Here is a 20,934-nt window from a genome sequence, read left to right on the forward strand (position 1 = left end):
TCCTTCACATTACCCCTTCCATAATAAAAATATACCTCCCAACAACCCTATTTCCTCACTACCACCCATCCACCCACTCCTCCCAACCACCTATTCACCCACTTCTCCCTGCCACCCCTAACCAACCAGACCTCCCTACCACCTCCTATATCCTAAAAAATAAATACAATTTCAACCATTCTTTATTACATATTAAATAAAAAAACAAGTTTTTTCAACTAAAAGTAAACAGTGACATTAAAACTTGAAACGAGCATAAATTATTCCGTATATGAAAGGGGTTGTCCCCCTCCTTTTTTCTAGCTCATTACGCTAAAGTTTGACTCTTTCTCCCAGCCCCACTTTTTAAAACAATAAAAAACTTTAGCGTAAAGAGCGAGGCGTCGAGGAGGGTTCAAACAGTTCGTTACCATGAACTGTTTGATTCTGTTAACCCATATAGTATTGTTCTAAAAGTTGTTTTTGCCAACAAAAACGAGTTTTAATGAAAAAAGAGGGTTATTGTGAGAAATGGAAGGCAAAACAAAGACGCTCTATCGACCAGCTACTAGTTCACAAAGAAATTATGAAGAATCTTTCAACCTTTCCCGTGCGAATTCTAAAATGTCATCTGAAAAATCTTTTTATCACCAATGGTTCCAACCACACGGATCTTACGTTCCAGTTTAAGCCAAAGAGACTTAGAGGCCTTTTAAATTGATAGGGTTAGAAATAGCAATCAGATTAGCGTAAGGGAACAGCCTATAAAAAAAAATAGTATTAACAGCTAAACAGAAAAAAAATAAGGGTACAAATGGTAAGTGTGGGTATTGCGGAAAAGAGGATACTAATTTGGCCCATTTCCTCATGGAGTGCCAGGAGCTTGAAAGTCTTAGGGATGAAATTTTGGGGAACCATCGGTTGGTGCTGCTTCTTGATATCCTGAGGTCTTCGATGCCTGGAACCATATGCAAAATGGCACGATATGTGGAAAAGGCGGGAGAGGCTCAGTCGAGCCCGAGTGAATGAAAATAAGTATTGTTTTATATTGAGTGTGTGTTCTGTGCAGTGTTGTATTATTAAATCATGTTGTGTATGGCCGTAGGGCTCAAACAAACTTTCTTTCTTTCTTTCTTTCTATACCCTTTATGAACTCATATATAGAAAAACTTCATTTTTTGCATTGCAAACTTTAATTGGTTAGTTAATATTTGAATATTGATGATGAATTTACCAAGCAACCAACAGTGAATCCTTCTTTTTCACAGTTCTTGAATAAAGAAACGTACAGGTCTAGGTGCTTACCCCCTTCCCAGAAAATACTTCTTGTTGTTGACTGGTCTCCAATCACTTTCGACTTACACAAAAGACTAGTGCTCTCATTTTCCTTAGTAATGAGCCCCCTCCGAGGTTTTTGCGACCAGGATTTGGAGGCGAGGAAGGGGAAGTATCCCTCCCATACGGAATAAATTCTGCTCGTTTTGGGGTTTAATGTTATTCTTTACTTTCGTAATAACAGATCATTACCTCATTTAGTAATAACAGATCAATTTAAAAGTTTTGATGCGTGTTTTAAAGTCTCTTTTTTTACCCTCCCCCCAATATAAAAGTCCTATTTACGGCCCTGGGAATTATACATCTTTTTACCCCTGACCGCCTTTTGTCTCTCCCTTAGAACTCATTTTGTATTTATCTGAAAACTCAATGAGAGCTGGGATGTTTTGGCATTAAAAATAACCGTTGAGGTATTTTCCTCCCTCCGTAACTATAAAACTATCAGGAAATCCCATTGTAGAAGTTAAAGTGCCTTTTTAATTTTTTTAAATTGTCCATTGTTTATTCTGTTGTTGGGAAACATACGAACATTTTTGCAGGAGATTTTTCTGCGGGGGGGGGGGGGGGTTATTAGGAGGAATTTTCTAAATGGAGAAACCCTGAATTAACCTGAATTCTTCTACATAATTTCATTTACTTGTGTTTCTTCTTCTTTGCTTGCACAATTATGCATGCGGAGAGGATTTTACGGCGGAATTATCCAGGGGAAATTCTCAGCGGGGATCAAATTTCCTGGTAAGATTTTTCCTTGGAAACATGTGGTTAGTGTCCACAAAGATGCTACAATGTCACAACTCCCTTCTTATTGCACAAAATGTTTCTAGCGTTTATTTTAAATCATCACTGCTACTCTCCCCCCCCCCCGCCTTAGAATCAATAATAAAAGCGTAGACTGAATGTATACGTGGGAAGAATTAGACAACAAGTCCTGAAAACTTATTTAGCGATTAACATTAAACCTCAAAATGAGCAGAGTTTATTCTTTTTTGAAGGAGACTGGCCCTTCTTCATCCAAATTTCCCCTTCATCGCCACAGAAACTTTGGAGGTTGCTCATTAGACCAGAACTTGAGAGTTCTAGTCCTTTTTTGTAAGTTGAAAGTGACTGAAAGCTAACCGGCCGGGGTTGGGGGGGGTATCCGAGAGAGTATTATCAGGAGGGATAATAGCTCCAAAAGGTTTGTGGGTTACTACTGTATCTATTCAAAACCATTCGAAGGGGATGGGTACAACCAGGGCAACTGCCCCAGGCACTGCAGCAGGGGTGGGAGTGGTTTTAGCTTCGTTTCAACTCGTTTTAACGTTGGATAACAGTTTTAACTTTGATCCAACCTTTTGCCTATATTTGAGCATGGAGGGGGCGTTGTAATTCTCCGGGTATCACCAGCCCTGGTAATGGCTCTGTATCTATTGATATAGATACAGCATAGGAAAGCGAAAGGCTCCCAAAGGTTTATGTGTTCCTTTTGTATCTATTCAAAACCATTCATGGGGATGGGTACAACCAAGGCAACTACCACAGACATTGCAGCATGGGTGGGGATCATGGCCCTTAGTAACCAAAATTAAAAAAAATTGTTTAGAAAAAAAACTACATACAGAAAAATAAATGCCATCCGGCAGTGATTCAAAAATGGTAGCTTTTATTTTGGTTCGTCTTAAAAATAAAAGTTTCTTGCGAAAAAAATACAGTTATTTCAAAAAAAAAAGTTTGAAACCACTCGAAAAAGGCGTGAGATTAAAACGAAAAGTGTACCATTGGAATCAGCATGGTTGAAAACCTTGTAGAGGGAAATAACACTCCTCCTGTACTGATCTGCACGCACTGATCTGTCTCTCGTTTTTTTCTAGCTAAGGGGTTGGCTAGGGGGTGACCAGAACATCATAGATGTAAAATAAACGCCAGAAATATTCAATAAAAACGGAAGTGCCATCTCGCAGTACCCTTACTGAAGTTACTCACATATTTTCGCGGAAAAATCTTGCCGGGCAATTTGATCCCCGCTGATAGAAAGTTCTTCCCAAAAATTGTCTCTCCACTGAAAATTCTGCCGGACAATTTCTCCCCCCTGCAGAAAACTCCCTTGCGATAAATATGAATAAGTTTCCCAATAAAGAATACTATCTATAAGCAGTGGACAGATTACAAAACTACAACAAAGTTCTCAGATTGTTTCATAGTTTAGGAGGGAGGGAGATGCCTAAAAGGGTGTTTATTAATGCCAAAACATCCCAGGTCTCATTAAGCCTTCATTTTAAATTTTCAATTTTTCAATTTAAAAAACAAGTTTTTTTCAATTGAAAGTAAGGAGCAACATTAGAACTTAAAATGAGCAGAAATTATTTACTTTATGAAGGGTTTGCCTTTCTCCTCAATGCCTTGCTCTTTACACTAAAGTTCTTATCATTTTAAAAGGACTTTCTTCTCTAATGGAAAGGCACTTAGTTTTCAGAAGCCGTTCTTGAGAAATAGGAAAAAACAGTTAAACTTTAGGGTAAAGAGTAAGGTACTGAGGAGAGGGACAACTCCTTCTTATACGGAAAATATTTGTTCGTTTCGAGTTTAATGTTGCTTTTTAATTTCAGTTGAAAAAATTCGTTTTTAAAATGTAATTTCTGAATCGTTTCTTAAATTCCGTTTTTTAACTTTAATTCATTTCTCAAAAATGCCAGTAAATCTGGCTCACACTCCGTAAAAAATTTCCTCTCTTCACCAAAAACTCCGTGAAAATTTACTACCACGTAAAATAAACCCTATTCCTCCTCTGCGGACGATTTAGTGTGAAAAGTTCATTTGAAAGGGACTTTGATTTGTAATCGTTTTCCCTATCACTCCAGAAATTCCCTCTCTCATGGAATTGTTTTCCTGAAAACCAAAATATGCTGAATATAGCTGGCAAAGAGAAAGTAAGACAAATAAAAAGATTTACATATAGAAATTATGTCAAATCTCTCCACTATAAAATTTATCCTTGAAAGCTAGCCCCCAGTAATTTGCCTTCCCACGGAAATTCTCCATGAAAATCCACCCAGAGAAAAAAAAATCCCCCCCCCCAAAAAAAAGTCTGTATGCTTCCCTATAACAAATACTATACGTAAACAATGGGCAAATTTCATAACTTACAGGCCTCTCCCCACAGTTTTCTTTTTGGGGAGGGGAGGAATATTAACCTAAAGGCATAGTTCAACTATTCCAAAAAAATGACCATATAAAAATTTCGATCGGACGCCTTTGGGGAAAAATGGGTAAGCGGGAGGCCCCCTTCAATGGTAGTGCATACTTTAAAACAATGGGCAAATTTCATAACTTACAGGCCTCTCCCCACAGTTTTCTTTTTGGGGAGGGGAGGAATATTAACCTAAAGGCATAGTTCAACTATTCCAAAAAATGACCATATAAAAATTTCGATCGGACACCTTTGGGGAAAAATGGGTAAGCTGGAGGCCCCCTTCTATGGTAGTGCATACTTTTAGCTCAAAAAAGGGTCGAACGGAAAAAATTGCAATGTAAATGAAAATGGTAACAGAATGATCAGAAAAATATTCTGTACAACATACTAAAAGTCCCCATAAATCCGAGTGTGGCGACTACCCAAAAAACAGAGGAAAAGGGGAAAATACGGGGGAAAATGGGAAAAATGCCGAACATGCTCAGAAAATAGTTTAAAGTGAGTTTTCTGGGATTTTCAGATACTCTGAATTTGACATCTAAAATTCAGTATAGAAAAAGAGTGCTACGGAAATCGGAGGAACAGAGGAAAGAGGGGAGAAAAGACAAGAATACAGGGTAGGGGTAGAAAGCGGTTTGAAATATTTTTTCTGGGGTATTCCTAGCTGGTGATTACGAAATTGAGAAATAAAATGATATAAAAAATGGATTAACATAAAATGGGGAAATGGGGGGAGAGAGGGGAAAAAGGGAAATATACAGGATAGGGGGTAGAAAGCATGTGGAAATGTGTTTTCTGGGGGCTTCTATCTGCTGATTATTAAATTGACATCTAAAACGATGTTCGATAACAAATACAGGAGATCTGTAGAGGTTCGGCTACCTTATAGGTTCGGAAAAGGCAAAAAAAGCTCGAGAAAGAAATATGGAAAGATACAGAAATTACATTATTCCATATTCCTCTCTTTATCAACAAGCGCGTGGATTCGTCAACATAATCCTGTTCTAATTCGACGTTCAGTAAGAGAAGCAAGGTAGACTAGTCACCGCGAAGTTCCTGTCGGAATGATATCTAGCGGATCCAATAGTCCCAAGTCTGCATGGATACTTACAGATGTTACATGGTAGCAGACAAACAGCGAATTATATGCTACATGGGGGAATAACTCAGAGCCAAAGGATTTGAAGCCGTCCATGCGAAGGACGACGCTGACTATCTAATCGTGAAGACTGCCGTAATGAAAGCAGAAAACTCTGAACCAATAGTTCTTGGCAGTGACACTGACCTTGTGATTCTACTCTTGTATCACCTCCCGCCTAATGCAAAACCACTTTACTTCGAATCGTCAACGAACGCAAAGAAGTAATAACACGGTTCTGGTGCCTTAACGAGGTGCAAAAAAAATGGGAGAAGTATCCAGGCTGCTTCTGGTAGGGCACACACTTTTGGGATGTGACACGACGTTACATCACAAATTTATAGGTGTCACAACTGGGGAAAAGATTATGAAAAGCTGTATAGATTAGTTTATTTTTGTGATGCTACATATTCACCTTTGACTCCCAAATCAATTTTCCCTTAGTAAAGTGTTTGTTTTCTATAATCCTGGAAACGTGGAGAAACATAATTAGTTTGTTTATTTGTCCTAGTTTTATTGATATATATTAGATTGGCTGTGAAGTAATAATTTGTGTCCGTTTTAAGTTTCAACTTCGGTCTTTACTTCCCTCGGAAAAACTTTGTTTTTTTAAAGTAATAAACTAATGCATTAATCTAATTTTCATTAAACAAACTAACAAGCCCAGCTAGTTCACTAGGTAGAGTATCTGACTCCCAATTCCGGGGTCGCGAGCCCAAGCTCAGTGCTGTTTTTTTCGTCAGTAAAAAGTAAATATTGAGAATAAGCTGTTTTTTTTTTTAGGGAAAGCTATATTTGGTAAATAAAGATGCCTCATATTTATTTTTATGCCTCTCTGGCTCTGCTACTGGTTTTTTCAGAATTTGACTTCTTCCTAATCCTCCTTTTTGATTTAAGGCAACAAATAATTGGTAACAGCAGGATACCAGACCCTGACTTTTAAAGAAAATTGACTGCTCACCGATCCATAAAAGGATATGATTTATGTCTCTTTTCCTTGTTCTCTACTTAGTTCAACGGAATTCTGTGAAATTAGTGGTCGTTGAAGCTTTCGAAGGCGCTCTTTCGATTATAAATTGAAAGTTCTAGTGCTCCTTTTAGAGCGCTGATAGTTTTTTCTGTTCCTTCGTTGCTTTATGATTATTTAAGTTTAAATCTGGTAGTCTTGTGTTTTACTTTGACTTTTTATTTTCACTCTTCAGTTTTTCCTTGAAAGACTTCTTGAAATGTTAGATTTTTTTTTCTTTTTTTTTTTATAAGCACTGAGGACGACTTGGTCCTTGTCGAAATATATGCTTGTTTCTGTTTTCATATTTTGCTGCTGGCTGGTAAAATCCTCCTTTTTCTCACCTATTTAATTCCATTTTTCATTTATTATAGCCTTTCTTTTCTTTTTTTTAAGCTATACGTTTGTTATACGGTTTTTATGGAAGGATTGGTCGTATAAACTTCGGAGAAGGCTTATTCAATTTGAATTCGAAAGTTCTAGGTCCCTTTTTACATTTCTAAAGGGATAGGAGAGCAACAGCCTCCCCACGCCCCTTTTTCCCCAAATGTGTCTGATCATAATTTTGAAATAGCTTTGTTGTTCAAAATAGTTCGAAGGTCAAATAATTATGGCTCCAGGCTGGATATCCCCCCACCCTCGGGGCAAGGACTGTAAGTTATGCAAGTAGCTCATTGTTAAAATATCAGGTTCTTATGGAAAGGATGATCATAAAAACTTCGGAAGGGGGCTCATGTGATTGGAAATAGAAAGTTCTAGTTCCTTTTTTTAAAAGTCCAAATTGATCCAAAGGCAGTCAGCAATCCCCCCCCCCCCAATGCCCCCACGCACTCTTTGCCCAAATGCATCAGAACAAATTTTGAGATGACCATTTTCTTCAAAATAATCCAAAGTGAAATAAACTATTCTTCCAGGGTTGAACCCCCCCCCTTCAGCCCTTGTAGCAAGAGCTGTAAGTTATAATAGTTGCCCATTGTTTGTGTATAAGGTTTTATAGAAGGGGTGGCTGTATAAACTTTGATTGTATATCGAAATTTTTAGTGCCTTTGTTAAAAATCAAAAGTGAGTTGATGGTAACCACATCCCCTTCCCCCGGTTACGTCCTTTTTCACCAAATTCATCCAATCAAAACTTTGAGATAGCTGTTTAATTTAAAATAGTTCAAAGGTCGAATAACTATGCCCCCGGAGGCATAGGTCCCCTCCAGCCTCCGGCCAAGGGCTATAAGTTATGCAATTTGCTCATTGTTAACATATAAGGATTTTTATTTCAAGGATTTTTATTAGGATTTTTATTATAAGGATCTGGGTATGTTTGATCCTGGGTCTCCAAAAAGTCTTAGGGTATTAAGGTGAAACTTTATGGAAATGTTCAGAGGCGTGCCGAACACATTTAGAACACTCTATTTTCTTGCAGATTATGAAAAAGAATATCAGCAATATCTAAAGAAAGACTGAGGGTATTAAGTTGAAAAGAGGCTTAGGGTATTAATGTTGAAGAGAGATTATAAGGCAAGCCCTCCCCTCCTTGCTCTTTTTTGGTGCCTTTTCTTCTCAAAACTGATAGAAATTTTGGGATTGTAGTTTTGTTCAAACTAGTCAAAACGTTGAATAGTTATACTTCCATAGATACCATGCCTCCGTAGCCCCGGTGCAAGGATTATAAATTATGCAATTTGACCATTGTTTAAATGCAGGATTTATTATTATTAAAAGAGGAAGTATTTGATTGTGGGTGTATCTGAAAAAGCTAAGGGCATCAAGATGAAACTTTGGAAAATGTTGAGGGGCATTCTATACTAAATTACTGAATAAAAAGGCGCTACTTGAATCCAGTTTATCAAAAAAAGGATCTACAATATTTTAAGAACGTCTGAGGGTATTGAGTTGAAACTTTTAGGAGATGTCCAGGGAGTCGAAAAGTAGTCTGAGGGCTACCTGTCCCCGCCGAGTTTTTTTTAGTTGCCCTCTCTCCAAATTTTTTTTATCGACATTTTGAAATAGACAATTTTGTCCAAATAGTCAAACGCTCAAATAACTCTGCCTATGAGGATGACATACCCTCCCCATCCGAAGCTTTGAAGAAGGAGAAGGAGAAGGATACCGGACAGAATAAAACACACTGTTTGGGTGTTGATTGTTAAAAGGACGCATCATCGATATATAAAAAACAGCTGAGGGTATTAAGTTGAAAATTGCAGCGGATGTTGATGGGGGTGTTGGAGAGCTATCGTAGGGCAACCAGCCCGTCTTGCCCTTTTTTGTTTTTCCCTTCCCTCATGATCAAAATGTTGAAAAAACGATTTTGTTCAAAATCGTTAAAAGCCTAATAGCCAAGCTTCCGGGGATACCATGCCCCTACAGCCCTTGGGCAAGGAATATAAATTATGCAACTGTCCACTTTTTACTTTCAGGATTTATTATTAGGAAGAGGGTAATGTTTGATCTAGGGGATGTCCAAAAAGGCTAAGGGTATTGAGGTGAAATTTTGGGAAAGTGTTGAGGGGCATGTTGAGCTAAATTGAAATCCCAGGTATCAAAAATGCCTATCTGCAATACCTAAGGAACATATATGGGTATTAACTTGAAACTTTCAGTGCTACTACGACTACTCCTGTTACTATTGTGGCTGCAAATGGGACTGGTTGTGAGTGCAGATTTGACTACCTGTGACTGTGTCTGTGACTGCTTGCATCGACTGGTACATCTATTTGTGACTACTTTCTTTGAATAGTGAGAGGGATTTTATGCTTTGAAACTTTAATGTAGAAAAAAAATCACTTCTGTGTTTTGATAATTTGTTTTGAAAACCAACTTTGATGTTGAAATGGGGAATTTCGAAAAACTTGAAATTTGGCAATAAAAACAGATAGAAGTTAATTAAAGAACTTTCTGAAAAAGAAATTTTTCAAATAAAAGTAAAGAACCGTATTAAACTTCAGACCAGGAGAAATAAATGTCTATAATAATTCAAACTCAAAACGAACAGATATTAAATAAACGATCATAGCAATCAAACACATAACATGCACTAATATAAATGAATAAATAAATCTTTAGACGAGTAAACCCCAAACTGAGTATTGAAATCAAACTTAAAACGAACAAAAATCACTACAAATAAGAGTTTGGCTACTGCCCCCTTCCCTAACTGTAAGCGTCTAAAGCATACTGTGTCTTTTGCGCTTTAATGAAAACGAATTATATTATAAATATTTTCTTTTGTACTTACAATATTGAAAATAAAAATAAAAACTACACTGAAATAAAGTAAAAAATAACAAACAAACATACAACAGGTAGTAATATACCAGTAATTGAATAAACAAATCTTAAAACGAAAAAAAAAAAAAATCAAATCTAATTTTCAAATCGGACTTGACACGAACAAAAATCACAACGAAAATATCTTAAAACGATTGAATTTTCAAATGAAACATAAAACGAACAAAAATCAGTACAAACAAGAGTTTGGCTACCGCCCCCTTCCCTAACTATAGAAGTCTAAAGCCCACTGAGCTATTTGCGTTTTATTGACGTCTCGAACAGTCCTTGGAAAGAACGAATAAGATTAAGCTGAATATTTGATATATAATCATACTGATTGCTGAGAGCATGGCAGTTCGAGATTTTATTTCAGAGTAATTTTTATTTTCAATGTTGTAAATGCAAAACAAAATATTTGTAATATGATTTGTTTTCAGTAAATTGCAAACGACGCAGCACGCTTTATACCTTTACAGTTAGGAGAGGGGGAAGGGAGCATTAGCAAAACTCTTGTTTGTAGTTATTTTTTTCGTTTTAATTTTGACTTGAATATTCAATTTGAGTTTTACTCTTTCTCATTTATTCATCCATTTATATTAGTACCTGTGCATATTTGTTTGCTGTGATTCTTTTTTTGATTTCTGTTCTTTTTGGATTTCATTTACTCTTTAACAGTAATTTCTCGTTATTTTGAGTTTCAATTATTATAGACATTTATTTCCGCTAGTCTAAAGTTTAATCTGGTTCTTTACTTTTCTTTGAAAAGTTTTTTTTTAATTAATACATACAAAAAGGTATGAGTTACGTATTGCCCCAAGAGACTTGTTTTATTGTGAAAGATATCAAAATACAACTCCTTAAAAAATGATTATAGTCGAGCCTCGATTTATGCAATGAATTTTACTTAAGATGCTTCTGCATTTTAAGAAAAAGAATGTAAGACTATTGTTGATCAATAGGAATCGTCCCTTGAGACTCACATTGTGTTTCTCTTGGGTAGAGACAGCGATTTCAAGAAAACAGATTAGGTTTGGAATTTTAACATAAACTTCTATTCTATCGTCTCAAGGACCTCTTGAACAGGCAAATTTGCATGATTCTCTTTTATGGGAGAGAGATGGGAAGGGAAAAATTTCAAAATTTTTAAAGCTCGAAAACATTTAACCAAAGGGAGCATTATATAGAAGACATCAGCAATTACAACTCAAATTGTAAATGTCTCAAAATGTAAATGTTTGATTAACCTCAACTAGACCATGGTATATCATATAAAAAGAAATATACTCAGTGGGAAATTGATAAATCCTTGGGAACCCCGACTTATTTAGGGCTCAAACAGGCAAATGCAGGTATTTCTTCTTTTTGAAAGAAATATTAACCATTTTGAGGGTTTAAGCTGTAAGCTAACCTTATGTTTTGTTAAGGCCTGAATTGATAAATACGCTGGTCTGTTCTGACGATAAATGGCTTGGAAAATATATGCGTTATCAAAGTTGCTGAATTTAGTTTTGACGTGATCAGTGTTTTGACATTTATTTATTTATGAGTATCTGCTTAACTTAATAATCTTTGGGTTTATTTTTTTCGGGAAATTTTGGGTATAATAAAAATTAAGTCTATATTAAACCTTAATTTATAAGTAAATTCTATTGATGTGCACATTGTTTTTGAGATTGTATTTTTAGAGTTTGGATTACCTTTTGTGCGGACCGGCTAGATTAAAAATTATCTGGGCAACAGGCAGCACAAACGTTCCGATCAAGACTTCAAAGTATTTCGTCAACGAGGGATATTTTTAGTTTCGGAAGAACTCATTGTCGATGAATAAAAGAGTATTTTCAACTACAAAGGTTATTTGAATTGTTATAGATTTAATGTTTTGACCCATTGATGAGCTATGCGTTACAAAAATATATCAGCATTAGACATTTCAAATGTTTTGCCTTTCCAAAACTTAGAAGTTCCGCCAAGGATTACTTTTCCTATTTAGTAGATCCCTACATTTAAAAGGGAGTTCTGGCATAAAGTACCCCCTCCTCCAACTCTCAAAGTTTATATGCTGTAAGACGGTGACAAAGAAAAAAGGAACTAGTCCCTTTCAAATAATCTTATTTTAGGACAGAAATTCACCTTGAGGTAGGGAAAACGAGATTTTTTTTATTATATATTTGTGATAGACCCTTTCTATCTTATAAAAAAACGATAAATAGGATGCTATTATGTTATGAGATATTCTCTACTTCGTCGATGTAAATCTCTTAATTTTTAACGAAAAGATTAGATGCAACTGATCATTTTATTTAAGCATTTATTAGCTTAAAGTTTTGCCCTGGAACGTTTAGGTGGCGTTGATGATTTTTCTCTTGGAGGCCTCCAGGAGTTTCTAGCTTTGTTAATCTCTGAAATGTTTGTTCATATTTGTAATCGCTATCCTTATGCACTCTTCCTATGAGTAAGGCAAAGATTAGATGCAACTGATCATTTTATTTAAGCATTTATTAGCTTAAAGTTTTGCCCTGGAACGCTTAGGTGGCGTTGATGATTTTTCTCTTGGAGGCCCCCAGGGGTTTCTAGCTTTATTAGTCTCTGAAATTTTGGTTCGTATCTGTAATCAATATCCTTATGCACTCTTTTGTCCTATGATTATGATGATTATACATTTTTTAGATAATGAAGTTAGCCCGATTGACGAATTCCGAAAGATTGGCAAAGAAAGCGAATATTTTCCTGATGCTAAGACAAGTGAAGATGGAATAATAGATGCTAATAAGAAAATTTATAATGCCATTAGCCCTTTTGCTCGCCCAATACTTAAAGCCAAGAAAGGAAAACCCGAACCAAAGGTATTATTTTGTTTTAGATCAAACTAGAGAGGCGAATCATTCGAGACTTTTACATGGTTAATGCTTGCAATAATTCATCCTCAAGACACATAAATGTGTGTCAATTGACCAACCAGTAAAGATATATGAGTAAAAAACATATGAATTTCCGAGAAAACGCAAATCGCTTTTGTTAAACTAATAAGCCGTTATTAAGCCACGACACACTGGCTTTACGGGTAATTTTATTGACAAAGATATTAATTCTGAGTATAATCGTGAGCCAAAAATGACTTAAATGAAAACTGTGGTGTGACCCAAGGAAAAGCTGGCACGTAGAAATTTTTGTGAGGTGGATATATTTTAGACATTTCCTTGCTCTTCCAAACAGCAGAGACTAAAGAACCTTTTATAGAGAACTTAAATGGCCTATAAAGTTTTCTTTTTTTGATGGAGACATGGGACACTTTCTAAGACCCCCTGGGGGGCGTTCCTGCGATAGGATGGTTCTTGCGATATGTCGCAGTCATGGATTATTAATAAGGTGGTCGGCGTTTACCCCCCCCCCCCCTGGTAATTCCACCCCCGACGATTACCTGCGGTAAATACCCCCCTTCCCTCGCGAAAAATACCTATTCCTCTTGGAAAATACCCCCACGTAAAATACCTCCTTTCGGAAAATATCCCCTGAAAAATACCCCTCCCCCAAGGAAAATACCCCCTCCCCACAAAAAACTCCCCCACCCCGCGGAAAATAAGGCTTTCCAGTTTGAGAATTTTATCTAAGTTTTTTTTTTTTATTTCCGTTGAGGAAATGAATTATGTACTTGTGTATTATGCGCCACTGATTCAAGTTTACGCTGTAAAAGGTTTTGAGAACAAACCGGTTTCTTCTTTAGTTTTTTCTTCAGCTTAGCGCGAGATAAGACAAATAGAAGTGACAGTATACATGGGAAATAAATAATTTGGGCTATACATTTTCACATACGGGGGGAGGGGGGGGGGAAGTATTTGTACAGTTAGTAGTCAGAAAACAATTCTTGATCATTATTTTTTTTATCTTATAGGACATGAACTATGAGACGCCTATTGCTTGTCACTCAAAAAAATCCTTAAATTCCAAATAAAAAGATGTTTGCGCCTTGGGGTTATCACCGGATAAATTGCGGGGCTAAATTTAATTCTTAAATAATGCACTTTTCAACAATTTATCTACCATATTTAAATAAAAAATTTGGCTTTTGTCCCCTTCCTTGTCTCTTTAAAACAGTTTCAAAGAAATTCATTGTAAGACCTTGCATTTCCTTGGTTAGGTTAGGTTAGTTTGAAACTTTTTATGTATTTTCTCATCCGTGTCCGGTAGCCATAAGACAAGTGGGAGGGGTTGGTAACTCTCTCAATAGTTTTTAAGTTTATACCATTAATGCAAAGTAATTTTCAACCCAATTAATACAAATTTCGGAAGTTCAACCAATAGAAAGTCTTCAGTTTGGTGGATATCAGCTTAGTTTTCTGTCCACTAAGGTGTGTTTACCTCATCTAAGCTGATATTTATTTTGAATTTACGTCATTCATGTGATGTGATGGCATTTTAGTTCAAGTTCATATGCACATGTAAGCCTATACGCCTTCTCTTCGGCGAAATCAAAACTGTGTACCCGGCCTACACAACCTCACAAAGCTATAAGACATCTTGGAGGGTATGTACCAGAATTCAATTATGATTAATGATAATTAATTATTTTGTTTTTATCGTTCCAAGACCACGGTTAACAAAAGATTAAAGGCAATTTGTATACCGTATGTGAAGAAGGTACTACAAAGTTTATGTATGTATTAGCCCTTTATGTATTATATATAAGCATTTTTAGGGCTAAGTTCGTTTTTATCTTTCGTTTTAGGCCATAGACTATCAAATAGTTAATGGTCATAAACGATTAATGAGTTCTAAAAAACACTCTGAATATTTGGATTTTCCAGGTATGATCCTCTGATCCGCCTCTTCCTTTTTTAATAATTTTTATTTCCCTCAAAATCGTGGAGAATAAGGGATAGGTGTATCATCATATAGTTATAAAACATTCGAAAAAATAAAAAAACATAAGGATTTACGAAAAAAAGCTCAGAAAAATAATTTAATAGAATGCGTAAAAAAGAAATAATCGAAACCTTTAGTGTTAATACATTTTCGAAGGACGGAAAAAGAATGTGTAGGAGAAAACAAAGAAAACCCAGAAAACATAGCTTAAAATTAGGATAAGAGCAGTTGAAAAACATAACGTATCTTAAGTGGATTGGGAATATGCCTTCAATGAAAAGGTCATTGCCAAACATCAAGTTTTTCAAACAAGCCGTTTTAGCTTTTGAAAGACAGTCAAGGTATCAAATCACCTTATTTTATAATCAAATTAAAAGAAAAATCATACCTTAAATTACTAACAACATTAAACTTAATGCCAATTTCACCAAATTCACTTATTTTCTAGATGCATAGGAGGCTATTGAAAAGGGATATCCCTTTTAAGAAAAAAAAGCCAAGAAAAAGAAAAAGTGGCATATTGCCAGAAAATTGAGACTTTTTTCCATGGAGTATTTTTAAATAATTATTTAGTAAATAGTGTTTATTCCCATGCTTTATTCTTTTTGTATCACTGTGAAGATTTGTCCTGGTCTAAAAAAGGTTATTGAATTTTTACCAGATGTTGCTTCCTGGGTCCAATATCATCATTCGTTTTTTATTTTGCGGCAGTATCTTTATCAGGCTCGTCAGTTTATTCATGGATTTTAGGATTTGATGTAAAACAAGATTTTTCTGTAATCAACAGGCTTTCAAAATGAAAGGTTTTGCTTACTCTTAACAATGTTTTCTAAGTGGAATAAGTTTTAATGAAGTCGCCGGCACGTGCTAATTTGTAGTATTTGGCGGCTTTGTGTTGATGCAATAAAAATGTTTACCAGAGTAACACATACATATTTTCATTTTATCTTTTTCGAGTGTTGTCCGAAACAGTCTAAACCGTTTTTTTTCGAAACTCTGAGCAGAAACGGTGTTCTATTATTTAGTTTTTTTTTGTAACTGAGTACTTTAATTGGATTGATTTTATTAATCTGCTTCAAAGAGAAGCAACAGTACCTCTAGGTTTAAAACTGGATAACCACATCTATAAGGTGCAGATTAAGTCTTAGGAATAAGATCTTCATGTCATCTGAAATTTTAAAATAAGTTAATTTTAGATGGCGTTATATATAAATGAATATATAATGTGAATGTGAATGAGAAATGTGATATATAAAATAGAAATGTGAATGAGGAATTTAGTGACTACAGCTACTAAAATATTGAACCTAAACGACGATTTCAGCTATACCAATAATATCCATTTTCATTGAAATAGATGGAAAGCACTAAAACAAAGAAACAAATAAAAATCTAGCTCATGCTGAAAACAGAATGCTCAGCAAAAACAGAGAGGAGCTAAAAGCCAAAATCAAAACAGAGCCTTAGCCTCATCACTTCACAAAAAATATGGGTAGTCTCTTAAAACATCAATTAATTTCGTCGTATGCTGACCAGTGGTCTGTGTAGTGCAGGTAGCGACCTCCTGATTTTCTACCTGCGCCAGGGAATGCAATGCGTGGTTGGGGGAAATCATAAAGAGAAGATAGTCAACCAATTTTTTTTTTATCAAAAGTTTCTTAATTACTTACTGAGGCAGCTAGCTTTGTGTTTTTTTTTGTAAATACACTGAATCCTTATGACTCCTTAAACAATAAAATGTTGCTCTCCTGTCACGTTTGTGTTATAAATCATTACGCCTTATGAACTGCCGCCCTTAAATCTAAAGTACTAGGTTCAATTGGAAAGAATGGCACGTATAATCCTCTTGGAAGCTAGTCCGACCAGGTTTACTAGTTATATCCTTTGCCAGTCTCTATAAAATTTCTATTTCCTTAAAATACTTTTTATAGCCTCCTCTGTTCTCATTCGAGGAGGTCCTGCTTTATATTTGACTCCAAATGGACTACTAAAAATTTACGTTTTTTGGTAATATGTCATTTTTCTTCCAATGAGCCACGTATTTTGTAAAACCTCTCGTTTAATGTAGAGTCTCTGAAATGATTTCTTAATGCTAGCCTCTGACAAGACCTCGTCTAGAACCCATCCAGTGTATCTTAACTTTTTGAAATACCTCTGTTTCAGAACCATATTTAAGAACTATCATTACCACCTGCCAAACTTTTTCAGCTACGAATAAACGTTCTATGCCCTGACTATTCCACTTTTTATATCTTCCCTCCATCCATTTGCCTTGCTAATAACCTGACGAAAGTGTTTATTAGCATATATAACTATCCACTAGGCCAGTTTTCATGATACCAAACAACTGCTGGAAGTTTGTTTATAATGTTAGTTGTTCTTATTTACCTATCATTATTTTTTTCTTCTTCTTTTGTGTTTAGTTGTTGTTTTTTTGTGTATGTTATGTTTTAAAAACAATTTTTTTATTGTTTTCAGTTTTTTTTTATTGAGAAAGGCTCCCTCACGTGGGAGAAAAATTTTCGGAATATTTTTTTTAATTAAAGTGTTGTTTTGTTTTTAGGATTCGCCCCCTCGTCAATAACTCGCTCTTTGCGCTGAAGTTCGAATTTTGTTCCAATTATTAAAAAATGACCCCTGAATCACAAAAGTCGTTTATTTAGAATAAATAACTCTTTTTGAAGTACTGAAAAACTTCAGCGTAAAGAGCGAGGTATTGACGAGGGGATGAACCTCGTCATATACGTAATAATTTCTCTTTCTTTTATAGTTTCAATGTTTCTCTTTAATTTCAGTTGAAAAGGTTGTTTTTTTATTTTATTTCTGATCTTTTTTTTTAATAATGCTGAGAAATCCGGTGCCTCCTTTATGGAAAATACCCTTCCTCCATGAAGAATTTCTCCATGGAAAGATCCTCCCACGTAACCCCCGACCCCTCACCAGAAAAAATCCCCCCTGAAATCGTCTGTATACTTCTCAATAACCAATACTATACGCAATCAGTGGGCAAAGCTCATAACTTGCAGCCTTCCCCCGGGGACTCTGGGGGATTAAGTCGTCCTCAAAGACATAGTTGTTAGGTTTTTCAACTATGCTGAACAAAATGGCTACCTGAAAATTTTGATCAGGTCCCTTTGGGAAAAAATGAGCGTGGGAAGATGTATATTTTCCTTCTAATTTTTGGTCACTTAAAAAGGGCACTAGAACTTATGATTTCCGTTCAAATTAGACCTCTATCGAGGTTCTAGGACCACTTGGTTGATGCGATCACCCCTGGGGAAAACAATAATAATAAAAAAAAAAAACACGCATCCGTGATCTTTCTTCTGGCAATAAATCCACATTTTTGCTGATAGGAACTTAAAACCTCTACAGTAGGGTTTTCCGATACGCTGAATCTGGTGGCGTGATTTTCACTAAGATTTTATTACTTTTAGGGTTGTTTCCCCCTTTTTTCGAAATTAAGGCACATTTTCTCCTAATTTTTGATGGGTAAGACTAAAGTTGACGAAACTTATATATTTGAAATCAGCATAAAAATCTGATTCTTTTGATGTATCTGTCAAAATTCCGTTTCATAGAGTTTCGGTTGCTATTGAGCCAGGTCGCTCCTTACTTACAGTATGTTTCTAGAAACTCTTTGATAAGATATTAAAGTCTACGCCATTATCCTGGTCGGTCGTTTCAATGACACTTTTATGTGGGGCACTCTAATCATTTTTATAATCTTAGGAGATTTTTACCTTAGGAGTATTTTTATCATTAAATAAGTTAAATAAAATCAAATAAATTTACATAATGATTCAAATTTCAAAGGGACAGATATGTAATTTCAGTTCAATTTAAGTTTGGCTTGATTATTCCTTTTAATGGTACCTGTATATTAGCCAGTACAGACTCGAGAAGTGAAGATAGGTTCATCATAATGAAATATACCAAAATATTATGAAAATAAAATACTATAGTAACAAAATTATGGAAACTACAACAAAGAATTATTCAAGGGGTCCGCACAGAATGCTTTATTTTAAATACCTAACCTAATATAACCTAACCCAACCAAAATACCATCTGAATATATTAAATATTTAATAAAAACATACCTACAACGTAGATTTCAACTGAACCTAGGCTGATTGTCTCCGAACACTGACAGCTATAAACCGGTTATTTTCTGCTCTTAAAGATCCAAATTCTCGATTGTGTAGTGGCTAATACACAAGTACGCTTTAAATTTCTGTTCATTTTATGATCTATCGATTCATCTTCAGCGTATCAGAGAACCCTACTGTATTTGTTTCAAGCTCCTATCTGCAAAAAGGTGGAGTTTTGTCTTTTTTTTTATAACGCGAGAGGGCTCATTTGGACGTAACGTAAAAGTTCTAGTGCCCTTTTTAAGTTACCGAAAAAGGGCGGCAACTAGGTCCCCTCCCAAGCTCATCTTTATTTTTACCAAAGTCACCGATCAAAATTTTGAGATAGCCATTTTGTTCAGCATAGCAGAAAAATCTAGTAACTATGTCTTTGAGAATGACTTAATCCTTCAGAGTTCAAGGGGAAAAGCTACAAGTTATCAACTTTACCCCTTTGTTTACATAAAGTATTTGTTATTGGGAAGTATACACATGTTTTAAGGATGATTTTTCTGGGGATTGGGTCGGGGGGAGGGGGTTAGGTGGGAGTATCTTTCTATGGAGCAATTTTCTTCAGAGAAGGAAATTGTTCTATGAAGGGAGTGCCGGATTTCCCAGAATTATTTAAAAACCGATCAGAAATTAGGTAAAAAAAACAAAAACAAGTTCTTTCAACTGAAAGTAAGGAACAACCTTAAAACTTAAAACGAACAAAAATTATTATTCATATGAGGGTTTTCATCCCCCTAGTCAATACTATGCTCTTTTACGCTAAAGTTTTTTTGTACTTTCAAAAGAGCTTTTTATTCTAATTAAACGGCATTTGTGATTCAGGGGTCATCCTTAAAGAATTAGAACAAAATTTGAACTGTAGCGTAAAGAGCGAGGTATTGACTAGGAGGCTAGTCCCCTCATATATGTAATAATTTCTGTTCGTTCTAAGTTTTAATGTTGCTCCTAACTTTCAGTTGAAAAAAAACTTTTTTTTTTATTTAATAAAAGACAAAAGTCCTGTGGGTGGCTGTATTTTCTAGCCACCTTATAACACAAGATCATATAAAAAACAAAAAACTAATTTATTTTTTCTTAGAAAGGAAAGAAAAATAATACAAACAAACTTTGTCTATTTTTGGAAGATGCGAACCAAAACAAGAGATTTTTTTCGACCGATTTGTTCTTCATTAAATCGGAGAAAACAAAATTTGCTAGCCGAGCTTCAGAAGTCACAACCAATGTTCAACATCCAATGTCAACACAACGAACCTTCATTTTTTTTGTATTCATTGAGGTCTCCCCGGCTCTGTCTATATCCCTAAAGTTACAAGCTAATCAAAAAACATTGTTTTGTGCATATGGGTCGACGTGATCCAGAAACTTTTGAATGTCATTTTTGAATCGATTGGAGAAACTAATTTAGGGTCGTATTTGCGAGTCTTTAATCTTTTAGTCAGTCGGTTCGGAATTCTCAAAATATTCAAAGCAAATCAACTGGGCTGAACGTCTGTGAGTCCAAGCGGATAAAAAAAAAAGTTTGGTGGTACATGTTTTTTTGTACTTTTTGAGTCCCCTTGGCCCAATGGCCTACGGATATAGTTTTAAACTCTTAAGAAAAATAAATTTCGGCCCTTTTTTGGGTGAATGAATGTTAAGAAGAAAAAACTGTTTTGACACACCAAAGTTCCACATGGGCAAATAGTGATAACACTTCTAGGCTGCTTAAAATCAAAATTTTGTCGACCCTCCGCATTCCCTCTCTTTACATACAAAATATGAAGTCAACTTGCCTCCTCTGATCATATCACTCCGACATTTTCATCTTGATCGCCATATATGATTCCCAAGATGATCCAGATATGATATTTTAATGCTGGATATAGGCTTTCTTTTTATTTACCTGTGACCCATCAGTCTTCATCCTTCACACCCGGTAAAGAATTCAAGATCTACCACCGATTCAAAGCTTAAGGTTCACTTGGCCCTTCAGCCTTCCTGGAAATACCAGCACGATCCCCCAAGCCGTTCCTGACGTAATACAGGTACGCTATTTC

At 35.6% G+C, this 20,934-nt stretch overlaps 1 protein-coding gene across 1 annotated transcript in view; it reads left to right on the forward strand.

Moving 5' to 3' along the window:
- The window catches only part of LOC136035415 (uncharacterized), a 56,934-nt gene that overhangs the window by 29,148 nt on the left and 6,852 nt on the right, over positions 1-20,934 (forward strand). The window contains exon 3 of the mRNA XM_065717208.1: positions 12,561-12,736. Within this exon, the coding sequence (XP_065573280.1) occupies positions 12,561-12,736 (176 nt within the window). The remainder of the gene's footprint in view (positions 1-12,560; positions 12,737-20,934) is intronic.

The sequence above is a fragment of the Artemia franciscana genome, chromosome 14 (genome assembly GCF_032884065.1).
Source record: "Artemia franciscana chromosome 14, ASM3288406v1, whole genome shotgun sequence".
NCBI classification, from domain to species: Eukaryota; Metazoa; Arthropoda; class Branchiopoda; order Anostraca; family Artemiidae; genus Artemia; species Artemia franciscana.